At 41.5% G+C, this 17,579-nt stretch overlaps 1 protein-coding gene across 7 annotated transcripts in view; it reads left to right on the top strand.

Moving 5' to 3' along the window:
• The window catches only part of CUX1 (cut like homeobox 1), a 281,213-nt gene that overhangs the window by 241,934 nt on the left and 21,700 nt on the right, over positions 1-17,579 (top strand). For 6 of the 7 annotated variants that reach the window (XM_037375045.1, XM_037375048.1, XM_037375044.1 and 3 more), the window contains 2 exons: positions 127-391; positions 5,445-16,229. The exons of the other annotated variant lie outside the window; for it this stretch is intronic. In XM_037375045.1, coding sequence (XP_037230942.1) covers positions 127-391; positions 5,445-6,156 — 977 coding nt within the window. In that variant the 3' untranslated portion in view covers positions 6,157-16,229. Of the gene's footprint in view, positions 1-126; positions 392-5,444; positions 16,230-17,579 lie in introns of those variants that run through there. 7 annotated transcript variants of the gene reach the window in all.

The following is a 17,579-nucleotide window of genomic DNA, read 5'->3' as shown; positions in this document are numbered from 1 at the left end:
TTCTCTCTCGACTAGCCCATCCATGCATGTACAACCTGTCATCTTCGCGTTTATTCCACGGCTCGTATATTCATTGATTTTGCATTTGTATTCAGCTGGGGCTGATCCGATGCACTTCTCTTTCAGCCTACATGAAACGGCGACACAGCTCTGTTAGCGACAGTCAGTCTTGTGAGTCCTCATCCGCTGGAATAGACTACAGCCAGGGAGCCAGCCCGCAGCCGCAGCATCAGCTGAAGAAGCCCCGGGTGGTGCTGGCACCAGAAGAGAAAGAAGCTCTGAAACGAGCCTACCAGCAAAAGCCATACCCATCACCAAAAACCATTGAGGAACTCGCTACGCAGCTCAACTTGAAAACCAGCACCGTGATCAACTGGTTCCACAATTACAGGTATGAGATCTCCCGGGAGCCCTACTCATAAAGGATTTGTTTTATTTGCTTTGGCAGGGTGCTACTCCGCTTCAGCAGACTGTGTCTGCTTCCGCTAGCACGGAGCGGTTGTACAAAATGAACAGTTTCGACAGCAGGGAGGTTCTAACTAACAGTAATGCTAATGCTCCAGACTAATTTTAAGTCATCCCTGAGGAACAGCAATATTCACATATTGATGTAAGTAGTGTTTTTAAAGAGAAAGTCTCATTTTTGGGGTGGGCGTGGATTTAGAGATATCCACTATTGAATATTTATAAATTCCATTGCAGTAAGCAAGGCTGGTCTTTCTTGCTTGCATGTGCACACTCACACAGACATATACTGGCACACATAGACATGCATGTATAGGTGTGTGTTTTGTGTGTGTTACGCCTTGGCGGGGAGTGCTTGGAAGTGTCCTCTTCTGGGTGACAGCAGAATTGCACTGCTTTCATCGTATAATTTTCCTGCAAAAAGAGGATTTGGTTTTAGGTCTTGAGCCTCTGAGCTCTGCAAGTAGACACCGTGTGTGCTGTATTTCTGGGAAGCTCCACAGTCATGAGGGACAGAGAACAGATAACCCTGAAGTCAGATGTGATCGCAGGTTTATTTCATTGTTATGATAAAATCATGGAGTCACTGAAATGAAATAAGATGTCGGTCTGTTTAGTTCCTTTGTCATATTAGAAGGAACTTTCTCCACATTTGAACCATTGAAGTAGGTTTTGGCCTAGAGACTGATAAAAAGGAACAATGCTGGAATGGCATGTAAGAATTAGAAGGATTTGAGTAAGCATATTCTCAACCGTGCTCGGGATTGGGAATCTTAATTAGTTCAGCAGACTTCGCTCTACGAAATCTGTGGTAATGAATATTGAACAGGTACAGTTAGGATACCAGATTTAGTACTATTCTGCTCCTTCACTTGGAGCCAGTAATGTTCCTAATTAGTGCAGATAGCTAAACCTGTTTGGTTTTGGAAACTGTTAACATTTAAAGAGTATTTTCCACTTTGGCCCTCCTCAGCTTTTAGCAATGGCCTGGTTTCTGCTGGGGTAGAGCGGCTGTGTGGTGTTTAGCTGCCTGCTGGGTTAAACCATGACGAACAGGGAAGTTGCTGAAGCAGAAGCAGCACAGTTTAATGAGATATCTCAGAAATATTATGCACAATAGTTAAATAATGTTTATAGTAAACAATATAAAATTTAAAAATTATAACCAACGAGTAATCATATTTACACTGAATTTCATTGACTTGAATTCGCTACAGATGCAGCCTCTTTCACTGCTCAGAGTTCTCCAAATGCAGGCCTCTCTTCCAATTCCCACTTCTAGGCAATTATGCACGAGTTGGAGGAATGCCTATGAAAATATGTTCCCTTCGGCCTGACAGCAAAATGTGCTGTTCTCACTTACACAGATGAGAGCAGGAGCACTGGTGGCATGTGTCATCTTCCTCATTATCATGAGATCTCCTGTTTAGGCGTGCTGTGAGAAAGCGTGACAAGTCATGATTGATCAGCCTGTTTAGCCACACCAAGCTATACATTAATGTAGACTAGGTGCTGACAGTTGTATACAAAATAAAGAATGTATAAACAAGGTGCTAGAGGCTCGTGGGTAGTACAAGCCTGCCAGTACTGAGTGACCTGGACCTGCTCCCAGATGAGTCTCCAGGACTTTAAAAAAGATGTTTCAAGTCTGTTTGGAGCCCTGGGTGCTCTGAGTGGTTGCCACCACTGAAAAATCGGAACACGTGCCTGTTCTTCTCCTCTGTACAATAATTTTCTTAGCTTTCGTGCATGAAGTACTCTTAAATCATTTACAGGACATTGCAGAAGAGGTACATGTTCTGCTAGGGGAACAGGGTCTGACTGTTCCGTAGCTCATGTATTATAAGAAATGGGTAGTCTTTCCCCTCTTCATCTTCTCCAGGCCACACTTAGTTTTATTTATCTCTTTTATACTCTCCCTCAGCCATTTCTTTTCCAAACCAAAGTCTTCATACATAAGCAGTTCCACATCTCAGACCATCTAGTTATTATTTAATATAAATTTTTCTTGGAAGTTACTTCAGGTAAGGCAAGGTACAGATTTGGACAAGCTTGTCTTCCTGTCTCTTGGGAATCTTGTTGCAGTGATGCTTTTCCTTTGGGATTTGGCCCAAACCTCACTTTCCAAAGGTTGTTGCTACAGCAGAATCTACCTTTTTATCCACCAGGTGGGAAGTCAGCACTAACGTTTATTTTCTGCAGCAAAAGAAATTAAAAAAAAAAAAATCTGTAGCAGGCGAAGAAATAATTCAGTTCAGAATATAAGTAGGTATAAAGGATTTTGACATGTCTGCAAACTTAATCCAAGTCTGTGGCTTTGTATCCATACCAATCAAATAGCTCTCAGAACTTAAAAATAAATTCACCTTACTTTGCATTAGTGAAGCACATATAGGACACATCATAGTTTGAGGCTCTGTTGTCTTAAGAATGGTACAAAAGAGTAGGAGGTAGGGATTTCTGTCCCGCTTCATATGTGGAAACTAGCGCATAAACTCAGTAAGGTCACAGAGATGATGCTGCAGAAGCACAAGGAATTAAACCAAACTTTCTTGAATTGTAATCTAGCACTCCTGGATCCTAAATTTCATTGCTTTTACTCTGGGCATATTTTTCAATGAACTGTAGCATTGTGCTTGTTCAGATGTTGTGTGAAGGCATGTACAGGGAACTTGAACATACACCCCTGGAGATCGCTGATGTTTTGAGTTACACTGATGAATGCCAGTAGGATGTATTGATGCTGAGGCCAACCCCTTCCACCAAGAGGAATGCTCTCTGGAATTTCTGAGCTGCTGTCACTAGTTCTTCTTTACTGTAGGGATTTAATTACTGTGTTAATCAGGAGCCAGACTAGATTCCAGAAGCAATATATTGAGTGTGAATTCCAGGGATTTCCAGACATCAAACCTGTATTCTGTAGGGCTGTGGTAAGATAATCAATGAGCATGTCATCATTCAGTATCTTGATGGAGCTGAGGTATTTTTAATGCCATGCAGGCACAAAGCCCTTACCTGTTTCCTCTCCTGACTGGGCGAATGTTAACAGAAGCAGCATGTTCTGGATCGATGTCCATGCAGGGAGATTACAGGCATAAATAGAGCCTGATAATCGATGTTGCAGGATGGATGCAATTAATGGTAATAGAAAATTAACATTAGCACCTGTGGTCTTCTATTAGGTGAGTAATATTCTCCTAGGGAAAATTACAGACCCCCTAAATCCTTGAAAAGTGTGGAGTCAGCAAGTACTGTGGAAATACTCAGTTGCATTTCAAGTCAGTCAATAATATCGTTAGCTTCAAAAGCAGTATTCAGATGGCGTTCTGCATTTATCCTAATTTTTTTCCACAGTGTGCTGTCTTCTGTAGCACATTTAGTAAAAAAAGGAAGATTCTTACATCCATCAGCGTTGGGACAGCATTTCACTTGTGATTTGCAAGACCCTTAGCAGTTCTCCCAGGCTAAAACCGAAAGTGTTACCTTCGCTCTGAAGGATGACGGCTTTGCTAAACTCTCCCTGTGTCTGTAGTCTCATCCGTGACCGCAGGTCACTGGGGGTCCCTCTTGGGTGCTGATAAGGACCTGAACAACGGTCATAACCTCTCCTCCCGTCAGAGCGCTACAGAGAATGAGTTAGCCTAGACCCTAAGATTTTTTCATACTGTTCTGTACTTGTGAGGATCTTGGGAGCTCCTAGAGAAGGAAGAGGGTGGAAGGACCAAGTTAAATGGCAAAGGTGGCGTGTTCGGGGTATTATTGCACGCCTGAAGTAATAGGAGGCACAAGGTGGCACACCAGGCATTTTTAACCACACATGGAGTGCATTAATTCCCTTGCAGTGCACTGCTTGCCTTGTCACTATTCATGTTCTGAAATCGATTTTTTAAATAAAAAATGAGGCAGAAGTCAAACTTAACTCATAGACTGACAACCTGTCAAAAGGCTTTGCTTCCCCAGAGCACTTCCAGAACAACAGCCTTTGTTTCATCTTCATTTCTCCTTGGTATCCAGAACGCCAAGGAAGGTTGTCCAGATTTTATCCTTGTGTTTTGTTTAGGCAAATTGTGGCTCATTTCTAGTGGAAATCTGGATTGGTTTGTATTTACAAGCCATTTTTTTTCTGGGTCTACTAAAAATGTTTTCATATTTTTAAAATCCACCCTTTTCTGGTCCAGTGTATTGTAGAGTTTCACCTACCTGGTGTCAGACTTGTAGTGGGGGTGGGAGGCTGCAGGACCTTTCGTCTCTGTCCCTTAAACCACAGCCAGGGCTGTAAAAGTCGAGCATACAATTACAAAGTTAATTTAAACTTGCAGAAAAAGGGCAGGTGAGCTGTCGTTGGTTTTCACCGATCATTTTAGTACAAATTGATTATCTGCGTAAAGTTTGTATTTCTGGTTTATTCCATGATGCCCACTGAGGCTACTAGAAGGGGAGGTCATCAGTGTCAGATTTACGATAAATACGCAGAATCCTGGTTGGGTCAGAGGGGTCAGTCTTGGCACAAAGCGCTGCAGAAGCCACCAGAGATGGCTCCTCGGCCTGCTGGCCCCCTCCAGGCTGTGGGGAGCCCCCGGGGCACCCCAGCCTCGGCAGCCTGCATCCTTCCAGCACAGCGGGCTTCGCAGCCAGCAGCCGCCTGGGGAAAATGCAATTCAGGGCATCGAGACAATATTTCATGTTCTTCCAAACGCCTTTTCAGGCAGTCTTTTGGGTTCGAGTGTGCGAGCGCTCCTGCTGACCCGGCACAGTGCAGCCACCCTGTGGCTGAGACAAAATGGCGTCTCAGGGAAGGGCATGTCGAACGGCCCTGTGGCTGAGACAAAATGGCGTCTCAGGGAAGGGCACGTCGCACGGCCCTGTGGCTGAGACAAAATGGCATCTCAGGGAAGGGCACCTGGAACGGCATGTCTGTAGAGCAGGGTGATTCCGAGTGAGCCCCAGCAGACTCACCATCCCTCTCCCCTGTCTCCTAGGTCTCGCATCCGCCGGGAGCTGTTCATCGAGGAGATCCAGGCCGGGAGCCAGAGCCAGGCTGGGTCGAGCGACTCTCCTTCCGCCAGAAGCAGCAGGGCCGCTCACAGCTCTGAGGGAGACAGCTGCGATGGCGTGGACGCAGAAGGCCCACCTGAAGGAAAGCCGAGTGGCCCGGAGGCGGATGAGTACAGCAATGCAACCACAAAGTCTCAGGGAGGGCCAGCGGAGTCGGCGTTCGAGGCGGGGGAGGAGGCACTGCAAGGCGCCAGGTCTTCAGAGAAAGCGGAGCCGTTCCAGGCGGAGAGCCTGGAGGACACCGACGACGAGGGCAGGCTCAGAGCACCGCGCCAGAGCTCTCCGCCAGCATCGCAGCGCCCGGGAGAAGCTCTGGAGACACTGCCAAACTCTGCCACGGAAGGGGATGCCTCTACCTCAGCTGCCTCCACCTCAGTCCTTACAGGGGAGAGCTCCTACAAGTCAAAAGAAAGTTCAGAGAAAATCTCCAGTGTGCCAAGTACGAGCTCGACGCCGGCCGCAGGCTCGCAGAAAGCCAACTCTCTCCAGAGCTTGTTCGGCTTCTCCGAGGCAGCGAGCTCCAGGAACACGCGAGACAGCTCCTTGAGGAAAAAGAAAGCGGCAAACTTGAACAACATCATCCACCGCTTGGAGAAGGCCGCGAGTCGAGAAGAGGCCGTCGAGTGGGAGTTTTGAGATTAAACTCGCCCAACTCTGGAGAGCTGGGAAGTGAAACTGGACCTCTACTGGTTTTATTGTGTTGCGCACTTAACCGCCCTGCGGGCCACAGGGCAAAAACGCCATAGGCCAAGGTGCATATAGAAAACAAAAAGGAGCGTTAAGCCCAATTTATGTTTGTGTTTTCGAGGAAGAAAACTGAAATGTGTAGTCAAGCTTTTTTGTACCCTGAAGTGTTTTTATTATTGCCCTAAGTGATTTCCACAATTTCTGGAATAACTCATACAGCTTTGCCTTGTGCCCTCCTCTTTGGTGTGGGCTTTAAAAAAAGAAAAACAGAAAAAAAAAAGAAAAAAAAATTCAAACCCACATATTAAAAGGGGGCTTTTTATCTGCCATCTAATGGCTACAGAGCGATAATACACTATTATCTTCTTAAACCAGGAAAAAAGGGGAGATTTTTCAAAAAAAAAGAAAAAAAAAAGAAAGTTTTTTGTAGCTGTTCAGTTGCCACTAAGAGATTGCACAGTCAACCGACTCTAAACACACTAGTTTGGATTCCTACATATTTTCAAGAAAAGAAAAGAATCTTGTTGTTTGAAACTTTGAATTAAAAAGAAAAAAACACATTTACTCCACATATTTTTTAACAAAACAAAAAAAAAGTCACATCAGGAAAATATCTTAATTTGTGGTAGCTGACTTAGTGTTTTCTTGTAAGTGAAATAGAATATTGACACGTAGTGCACATTGTTTCATAGCTTTAACTGATTCTGGTCTTTTGCAGACCAGAATTTGTTTAATACACTCCATTTTAGGCCAAATCAGGACAAAAAAAAAAAAATCTGAATCTAGGTATTTTATAATCTGCTTTTTAACCTCTAACCACAGAGCACGCTGATCAGACCTCATATCTAGGAGGTTTAGGAGACAACTTAGAAACAGCATGTACTTGATCATTTCACTTGGTTCGTAGTGTACTGAATTTCCTTTCAGTAAAGACAGATCGCTCAAAAAAATGTTGGCCAGTAACATTTCAGCCTGCTACTTTGGGGACGTATTCTGTAACCCAAAATATTCAGCTTACCTGGAATCAATGAAAATGCAGTTCGCGTGTACGATTGCTGTCACACACCACTAAGAGGGGACTGGAGCTGCCTCAGATAGAGACCTTTTCCTGCTGTTGGTGGCCATTTACTGAATCTCTTCCCACCGCAAGCACTGATTTTAAATATGTTTTAGTTGTGGGAAGCTTATTTTTGCGTGGATAAAGAGTACATGGCAATGACCAGACGGGCTCTTACCGGGATGGAAATAGCCCAAACTCCAAACCAAAACATTCATGCTCTCGAGTCCCAGTCTAGACCATTCTGCCCTGCAGAAATACAGCCTTTTTCCATTATTTTATGCACAGGTTAGGGCTGATCAAAGTACAAATCAAATTCTAACTTGTCTCTAACTCCTCCTGTTGTCTATATGTATATGCGTGAGCATAGAGGTGCGTGGAAGGATGTGTGTGCGTGAGTGTGTGCGTGCAATTTTATACGTCTGTGTATTTTCTTACGTACTTGTGCACACATAGAGTGCATTACTGCCACCTTTTTTCAATAAGCTGTTTTATCAGTTATGGCTTCTACAAGTTTGCTAATTTAGACTCCTTTATTGCCATATCTTTAAAACTAACAATAGATGATTTCGGAATATATATATATATAAATATATATATATATAATTTTTTTTTGCTTATTTATAGGTGCTGTATTTTATTATCTGATTGTTAGGAAGGGATGAAAGGGGGCAAATATTCTTTAGAGGGATAGACTGCCGGCAGTATTGGGTATAATTTACAAGATGTAGTTGTCATACTGTATATTATTGATTGAAGACTTTTTGACCGTATTGTGTATCATTGAACTTTTGTCTTAGGTCAGCATCTTTTTGATGACACTTTAATGGTGCATTCATTACTTCTTAAGTTTAATTAATATTACTTTTCTGATTTTGGGGGAGGGAGGGATGGGGAGAGGAGTTCCGACTTTAAAGGTATGTTCCCAATATTACACCTCAGTGTGCTTGTATTAATTCATTAGTAGGATTTTTGACTGTAAGATGTGAAACCACATTTCTTGCATGATGTTTTAGAACTTATGTATTTCATTTACAGTCTCTTAACATGCAACAGCAGCACTTAGCGCAAGTTTTCACAAATTAAGAATCAGTACACTAAAATCAATCCTTTTCATGATTAAGAAAAGAAGGCTCTAGGAGGCTGAAAGGCAGGGATTTATTTCCTATTTTTACTGCTAGCTGTTTCAGGATACCTCCTTGGGTAATTGGGGACTTGTGATGCAAAAGTAAAATTGAGAAACAGAGAGAGCAACTGCCCCTTTCTGTGATGTGCTGAGGAGACAATTTGTAATAACAGACACCAGTATGTGACAGCACGTGCTGGAAGCGGTTACGGCTTCTTATCTGGAGTGCAGTTAGTCTGTGGGAATGGCCAGCAAGGGAAATAACGTGGGGAAGCCAAGTGTTACCTCTCTGTATCTGTACAGTGTCCTGGTTTGACTTACAAAGCACAGCTCCATCGATAAATGCACGTCCTGGTAAAAATACACATACCTTAATACAAGTCATAACAAGATGCGTCTTCAGCCAAGAAGCAAAACTTCTGACTAGAAGACACAGATATTTTCTTACGTTCTTTTATTTCGTTTTTCTTTGTTGTTGTTTGGTTCAGGTTGGGTTTTTTTTATTAATTCTAGGCAATATACTTGCCAGTCTGTTTCTACTGTCCTCGTCTGCTGATTTGAGATCCAGGTGCTTGATGCAGTCAAGTGGTTACTCTCAGCTTTCTCGATAGTGAGGTTTTTTTCTGTTTGACGAGTTTTTTTAAATTAATATTCCCCAAACTGTTCTTGTGCCTGTGTCTATATGATTGCATTCCATGATGCTTACTGAGAGCTCTTGCTGCATTATACGAGAGCAGAACTGTATTCACAGGTTGAACGCAAATGCAGCACTTAAGGTCAATCTCTCTTCTTAATAAGCAATACATAAGTGCCTTGAAACTTATATCTTTTTTTAAAAAAAAAAAATTTATTTTTGTTTTGCTTTTCAGGTTTCCACTAGTTCTTTAGGATTCTTTAGCATCTGCCCAGTTTTTAATGCTGTAATGATTTTTAAAAAGCATATCTGTAGCTTGCCCTAGAGGAAATCTTTCTTTTATAACACTAACTGTTAATTCTAAGCTCCATTATTACATTTGAATCATGTAATTTTGCTGGATAAAGACAGCATTCATAAGTCAGAAGTCACTCCATCCTGCCAAGGGTTGTCATTGGTATCTATTATAAAATTAATCAAATAAAATGCTGTCAGTATTTCCTATATTTTTGGCACTTTATTAATGGCTTAGCTCCTTTTGTTCTTTCATATTTAATGATCTGCGTTGAATGTGGTTTAGCCTGCTGAGATGCTATTGGGGTGACCTGGGCCGTCCTGCCGGGAGTCACTTTGGGTTCCTTAGTGACCACCTTATTTAAGGGCACAGGCAGATGAACACCCTCAGATCAAGCTCGTAGAGTTTAAGTGATGTTCCCAGCTGTTTGTTCCCGGTTTTTAGCCAAGGTCACAGCTGCTTTTCTGTTTCGGTGGGAAGTAAAATGGATTAGCTTGGAACTACTGCTGAGATTCTCTTGTTGGAGATGAGTTACCTACTGGCTTTCCAAACTGGCAGAGACCTCCCCCATTCAGAGACTGAACTTCAGCAACACTGAAAGATTTTAGCTGTATTTTTGATCAAGTGTGGCATTCAGAAGTAATGCTTTTAGGAAAATGTGTATTGGAATAACTTTTTTTTTTTTTTTTTAACGTATTTAAAAGGGCAAAAAAAATTGGAGGAGAAGAAATGCCAAAGAGTGGCACGGTGGCTTTTACCCTCTTGGGTCACTGATCCCTGGGAAAGGAAAAGGCGTTATTCAGGCACGTGTGGCGTGGGGCTCATCTCACAGGGCAGTTGTTTTGTAGAGCACAGAGCATGGCAACAGAGCCCTGGCTGATGATGTTTCTTTTCCTGATGGATAAAAGCACAGGCAGTTTTCAGAAATGCCAGGAGTCTTGATTTTTCCTGCGGTTCTTTAAAAGCATTTTTGTTTTCTCCTTCTGTTTCCAGTTCCGTGCTCTTAGTAAAGCTGTGGATGAAGGGCCTGGGCTATTTTAACAGCAATGTCTTTATACTGCAGTTAAAATTGTCGATTTTTCTGTCTGGATGGTTAGGGAAGGAGAACAGTGTGGTACTTTGTTGGCTAAAAGCAAGGGAAGAGTATCCCTTGGCAGAGGGGTCATACAGCAGGATTGTCAATACACTTCCATTTTTGAGGATACAGATTTCAGACAACAGAAGTGCACGTTTATTGGCAGAAATGCATTTAATTACAATTGCTGTTGATGCCATAAAATTTGACCATGTTATTTGTTCATCTGTCTGTAAAATGCCTATAAATAGAGCCACTCCTTAAAGGAACCAGTATCAGTGCAGTCTGCCCATATCATGAATTAGTGAGTCCTTTACTAATAAACTCCTTGCTGTAATAGGAGAGATCTATCTTACAGTTGAAAAGGATGTATGTGCCTTTCTCATTAGGTGAAAGATCTTTGCGTTATTTTTATGGAACTTGTTCATATGGGAATTGTCTAGACAAGGGGGTTCATGAACACGACAATTCTATGCAATATTCTCTGATCCAGTTACTTAAAAGTTGCTATTTTTCAGTCTTTTAATGGGTGAAATAGTAAGAGAAGTGCATCATTTCGGTGGCAATTCAGACTACAAAGCTGATAAATTCACCTAAAATAAGATTGAGGGAAATCTGACAAAATAATGTAATGAAATAACAGAAAATGCTAACAGTGATTACAGTCCCCACTAGGACAGCTGCCATCAGAAGTTTGTCATTCTCCATCTTAAAATTCTGAATTTAAAGTATTCTTAAAGCTCACATGAAATAAAAATGCACCTAGAAAGAACAGGGCAGGTTAGAAACAGGAAAAAATCCCAACGTTTTGACCATATATAAATTATGAGAATACATGGGGAAAAAAAAAAAAAAAGTAATTGGTTTTGGACACTTCTTTGCACTTGAATCCAAAATAGTTTATTTGAGCTGAAATGTCGCAGTAATCTGGACCGGTGCCTTTAGCAAGGTTGCAAAGAGATCAGTAATCTTAGCAATTTGTTGCAAACCCAATGTGGTGACATTTTAAGATGCAGATGGAGGGCACTATTTTTGCTTCATTTGTGTCTCTTTCTAACGCGTGAATTTCTTAAATGATCTCTTCTTTCTTCTTCCTCCAGTGTATGTATCCTAGGATATTCTCTGTCTTAAAGCCACCACAGTGTGTGGCTGAGCTGTGAGTGCTTCTTGAGGACTATCAGAAACAGGAGGAGAAGAAGAAAAGTTGGTTCTTAGGTGGGGGCGGGATTTCACGTTCACTAAAACCAAATCAGGTCTTTCCCATGAGCGAGTGGCAGTTTTGGCCCTGGTGAGACAAGCTGCTTGTAGCCTCATATTCCTAAACTGAACTCACACAGATATAACAGCTGCAAAGCAGTGTTCAGTTCGCTCATCTGTTGGCCTGCTGTGTTCCCCTTGCACTTTCTGCTGCCCCACGGTTGGAACATCAATGTTTTCTTCCTTTGCATTGCATATACAATCAACTTATTTTTTATGAAAAATAAGAGAATTCTAAAATTCTGTATAAACAAAAGGCTTTTTTGTCCCAGCAGTTTAAAATCCTGCCGGATGGCTTTAAATTGCAAGGAGAATCACTGGCGTGGAAAGCACAAGTTCTGAATTTCTCTTCTGGCTCAAGCTTCTTAGTTTGAAAAGTGACTTAGCAGTCCCTGTCTCCTTTGCATACGTATTTGAACTCTAAAATGTAGAAATACTATTTCACCAATTTTGTTCTTTCCTCCCTGTCTCTTTTATGGGATATATTGACTATGTTATATATAAAATGTAGTTAATAATGAACTTTATAGCAAGAAAAGCCCTTTATGCTATGCCTAGGGACCGATTTGTCCTGCATGACCAGGTCATGTACTGTACCCTACCCTATTAATATGCAAGGATAAAAAGGTTTTATGCTCTGAAGGTGAAGTTTATCCTTTTGGAGAAGGTTAGCGTTAGGCCTGTGCACTTAAGTTTTCAAAAAGCCTTAAAAACAGGTAATGTGAGTGGTGCCACCTCTCTTCAGGGATGATTTCTCCCCCAGCCAAGTGGTACTGTGGCATATTTAATATAACTTATTAGCTGTAAGGTCATTTGCCAGCTGAAGAAAGTAATTCCTTGAACTTTATTGGTGAGCCTCCTCACCAGCATCCTCTGGTACAGTCAGGGACTGATGGAGGCATCACACCTGCTTTTCCCAAAACCTGGGCGCTCCGTTTCAAACCCAAAGCCCTCGGCTGTCTGTGAAGCCTGCGTTTCTACAACTGTTCTGCGAATGGAAAAGAACTGATCTGATTCCTGGGTGTGATTTTCATTGCTATTCACAAACATGTTCTGGCACTAAAGTGCATTAAAAGGAAGTGACTCCTTTTAAAAAATTAATAAGATTACTGTATTTTTCCTTGTCCAGCTATTCTATGAAGGACAATTGCTGCCGTTTTTCAAGCTTGCTTTACTCACAGTGATGTTAATAGATTTTTGCCACAGTTCTGTAGATTTCTTATTATTAAAACTGTTGGTTTCACGGTATCATTTCAGTTTCTTTATAATTTGAACCAGCCAAGCACAGAGAATGACTGCATTCTTAACCGTAACGAAATAGTGCAGGAACCAGTACAGCAAACGTGGATGCCTAAAGTCCCCATGATGTTGTTTCTTTTGACTTTTTGTTTTAATTTTAGAGATGTTTGTACTATGTAGTACAATCTTCATCCAAAGATCCTTGGAAATGGAGAGTCGCGCCAGGAATTTCCAGCTGTTATGGTGACATACCTGCTTTTCGCATAGTTACTGTGTAATTCTGTGGTAATGTTCATAACAGCGCAATCTCTCTATTGATAACAAGAATAATGGCGTTAAGTTGCGTTATCCTCTTCTGTCTATGCGGGTAATTAATATGCATTTTTAGGAGTTGTTAAATGTGTATATGTACATGATTCCAGTATGGAAAAGCCCCTCTGTATATGTAGTATTAGCATGCTTGGTCCTAATAGTGCAGTAGAATTGCTACAGCCAAATTCGTGAAATCATTTGGGGCGTGGGTGAGTGAGGGCTTCAAACCAGTATGTATTTCAGTGCATAGAGGATGCCATTTTCCCACTTGTCAGCTAAGTTCCCTGTTGTAAAGAGGGGATTAGCCATCTGAGAGATTGGATTGTTTGAGATATGCAGGTTTAGCTAACGAGGAGGGGGAAGATCACGTTCAGAATACAGAAAAATAATTCCAAGGGTCTGAGATGTGCAGAAGCCAAGTGATTTGAAAGGAAGGGTCAGACCTTGTCTGTAGCATCCTGTAACAGTTGGTCTGTAGGTTTTGCTTTGATACAGCCTGCAGGAAGTTAATTTGCCAGATATTTGCACATGTAAAATATTTTCTCCTATATCTGTGTACAGCAGGAAGGTGAACAGCAAAGACATATCAAAAACAATCACAAAAACAGCTGATCAGTAAATTATGCCAAGTATTAAATTAAAACAAGCAGTTCGTTCTTGCTCTCCCTGAGCTGAAAATTGAAGTATTCTTAGGAATGAGACAGAAATTCTCTGTTATGCAGTTCCTTTTAAAGGCAAGCATCTGTCTTTTCAAGAGAAGAAATAAAACTTGGCACTTGACTTGCTCTGAAGTACAATCTTACCTCCAAGTAACTACACAAAATAGTTTCTACAATCAGTCTTTCAATCAGACTTTTCTGGCTTTTGTTAGCTTGCATTAGACCCTTAGTGCTATTTTGATGTATAATTTATATGTGGGTAAATTATTACTAGCTTTAAAAGTGTTTCCAAAGTACCTAGTTACCTCTGGATGCTAGTACAGGCTATACAGGGAGTACTTGAGCATCTAGTTTGTAAAGGAGGTGTGTGGGGCATAAGCAAGGTCACATCTGTATCATACTTTTCTTTTTCCTTGATCAGGGCTTCCATTTCCTTCTTGCCTCCTCTAGGGGGATGGAGATCATGGGTCAGTTTCTTTCCTGGGGGGGAAAGATTTTAGTTTAGCTTGGAATTATTTTCTTTTCATTCAGTAGGCGTGTCATCAAAATCCTGTCTGTTACTGCATTTCCCGTTAAGTTTTTCGTTTTTGCTACTTTCCTGAAATTTCCTATTTAACAAACTTTCTATACTTGGAAAGCTATGTGCCTTATTTCCTAATCTCTTCATGGAGAATAATCTGAAGCACAGTGATCTAGATTGCAGCATTCACGGCCGCTTTTCATTTGGGGGGTGGGGGGAGCAAACACTGATCAAGGAGCAAATGCCCAACACGAGTTGCCCCTTTTGCTAATGAGCACTTCAAACACTGTGCGTTAAGTCTTTGTGCAATAGAAATTCGCGTTCTGTGTTCGGAGGTTCGTGTCTCAGCCGTCAAATGCAGGCGAGCGTGAGCTCTAGTTGAGAATTCAGGTTCCTGGGGAAAAAAAAAAAAATATATATCCCTCTGGGTTGGCTCCGGCAGCACGGTGGGGTCTCGGGTTAGAAAGTCCACCATCGCCCGGCAGCGTTAATGCTCGTAAAGCTCAGTCTCACCCGGCGTACTCGTAGGTCTGTCAGCATTCAAGAAACATTCGTGGACTTCAGCCATTGCTAACCGCCACCATCTCCTTTTGTGCCATTAGTAATACGTGCTGTCTTCATTTCCATGCCCAGAGCCACATTGTCTCTGGATGGCGAGGCACTGTAAAGTCATTCCAGTCTTAATTTGGTTTTGGAAAGAACAGGCTTTCACCCACCGGCATCCTCAGCCCTTTCCAGCGCTTGTGTTATTTTTCAAGCTTGCTCTCTCTACAGCATCATAAGGTGAAATATATAAAGGTGGTTTGTAATTAGGAAAACAATCTAATATTTCCTATTTATGAGATTAATTTTAACAGTTTCTTTTTTTTGAGGTTTGTTTTTGTTTGATATAAACACAACAGGAGTATACATATCCCCTAAACAGACGTTGGAGAAAGTTTGGGCTGTCCTAGCGATGGAGCGTGGTGGTGTCGGCTCGTCGTAGTATCCATATCATTGTGCCCCTGTTGTGTTTTCTAGAGCAATCATTTAAAAAAAAAAAAGTATTTTATCTAAATGCCTAATAAATAATATTATTTAAATAGTTTTAAAATAATTTAGGACTGAGAATAAGAAGCCTCAGTTGTGAGAGAAGAGACTTAAAATATACAGAGAGAGAAAATACCCTTAGCCTCCTAGAGCCTCTACTGAGAATTTCATGAAGATGCAGTGCCCCTTTGTCAAAGTACATTGCCATTTACTCAAGAGTGTTAATTTAAAATGAGAGACTGGTTTCCTGTGATGTTCATCTTTGTTGGCATATGTTTGAATTCCTGAATTCAGAGCTGATTTTTCTTCTCATTCAAAGTTGGTCAAGGAAAAAAAAAAAAAAATAGAAAAAAAAAAAGTTTACCTTGTGCAGCAGCAACTTTTCCTGGTGTGAACTCTGGAAATACACATTGTGAATTGATCTTTGTCACGGAGGAGTTTAGTTTTCTTGCAGTGTCGAAACATGTTCAGACAGGCTTTCCCTGACTAGGTAACGCTTCCCGAGCGAGCGAGAGAAAAGCTGCATAAGCCAAACTGAAAACTCTGGCGCTAGAAATTGCCCCTTGCTCGGCGCAGGGGAACGTGTGTCTGCACGAGGGACGATGCGAAGGGCCTCCGGTCAGCACCACCCAGGAGAACACCGGGCGGAGATGGGAGATGCTGAGCTAGTTGCAGGGCACATCACCACTTCTGTGGATTTGGAAGCAAATTTGCACTTTGCCTTTCGAGGGTGTCCCACTAAAAACCATCAGATGAATTTCCCACGCGAGGTTCTTTTCCTTCTGGCATAGTCTGAAAGTAAAAAAAAAGGAGAAAAGGAAAAAAAAAAAAAGGCAAAAAAAAAAAAAAAAGCCCGACGGTAACTATTGGATCACCTCAGCCAAACATAAAGGTTGTTCCTGTCAGAACACTCTATGCATTTCTGTGTTGAAAAGCATTTTCTACCGTTCCTTTTCTGAAAGCAGGCACCGTGCGTCCCACTCGCAGGAAATGCTGCGAGAATGTCAAATGTACGAATTTGGACGTTAATTCCAAAGCAGATGGAGGCTGGGGGGGGAGGGGGTGGGGGGATGTTCTTTTATTTTTATTTTTTTTTTAATTGTTTCCTTCATGTCCCTTTTCATTTTTGTATTAAAAAATTAACTCTTTGCATTTGTGCAATAACTACTTGCCATGATAATGGGCAGACCTTTGAAATGCCCCGACTACTAACACAGCACAAGATGAACTCAAACAGAAAGTGGTGTACTTTTTCCTGAGAACTTTTTTTTTTTTTTTTAATAATAAGCTCAGTTTTTACCCCAGTGTATTGTGGTGTCTTACATTTTTAGCAGTATTTTATATTTTTTCTGTAACGCACTAAGTCTTAGATGTTTTTAGAGCTTGTTTGTTATATTCACAATCACAGATTAAAAAAAAAAAAAAAAAGATCCTCACAAAGACCCAATTGACCAAAAAAAAAAAAAAAGTGTCATTTTTTTGTACAAGTAGCTTTGAGAAGCCCACATTGTGTTGCTGTGACTCATCTTTTGTAACATTTTATTTCTTGGTATTTGTTTAAACATAAAAGTAAGAGTTTATATGGCTGGCAGTAGCAGGGCAGCGCTCCCTCCGTCAGCAGAATGGCATTGTTTCTTCTGTCTTTGTTTGGTTAGCCATATAATGTTTGTTCTCAGCACTGTACAACGGTCCCTATATGATATGGAGAAGCAATATCACTGTATGAAACTCACACGATGTATTATTATTATTATTCACTAGCACCCTAGGTGTGATAATTGAAGTAAATATCTTTTATACAAACACAATTACGCGTGGGCTGTCTTTTCTTAAGGTGAGACCTGAGTCCAAGCAGCAAACATTTACATTGGGGGTTCTGTTGCAGTGATGCGCAGGGGGATGAAGGGGTTGGCTTTGGTGGTATTTGGCCAGGGGAGGAGGACTTTCTGATTTCTGGGAGGTGGGGGGAATGTTTTCAATACCTTAAATATTGAAGTGTTAGATTTCCAAACCGTATCCTTTTTTCAGGGAAGTTCAAGTGTGATGATTCCTGCTGCAGTCAGCGGGAGGTGGACACCTGGCTTCATAGATGGGAAAGACGTATTTTGGGTCTGAGACTGCAAGGGGGATTGTATTGAGCGCTGTAATGATATCTTAGCTAATTTGTAA

Source organism: Falco rusticolus, chromosome 1 (assembly GCF_015220075.1).
Source record: "Falco rusticolus isolate bFalRus1 chromosome 1, bFalRus1.pri, whole genome shotgun sequence".
Classification (NCBI taxonomy): Eukaryota; Metazoa; Chordata; class Aves; order Falconiformes; family Falconidae; genus Falco; species Falco rusticolus.
Note: the sequence above shows the minus strand (reverse complement) of the source record. Positions and strands in the feature narration are given on the sequence as shown.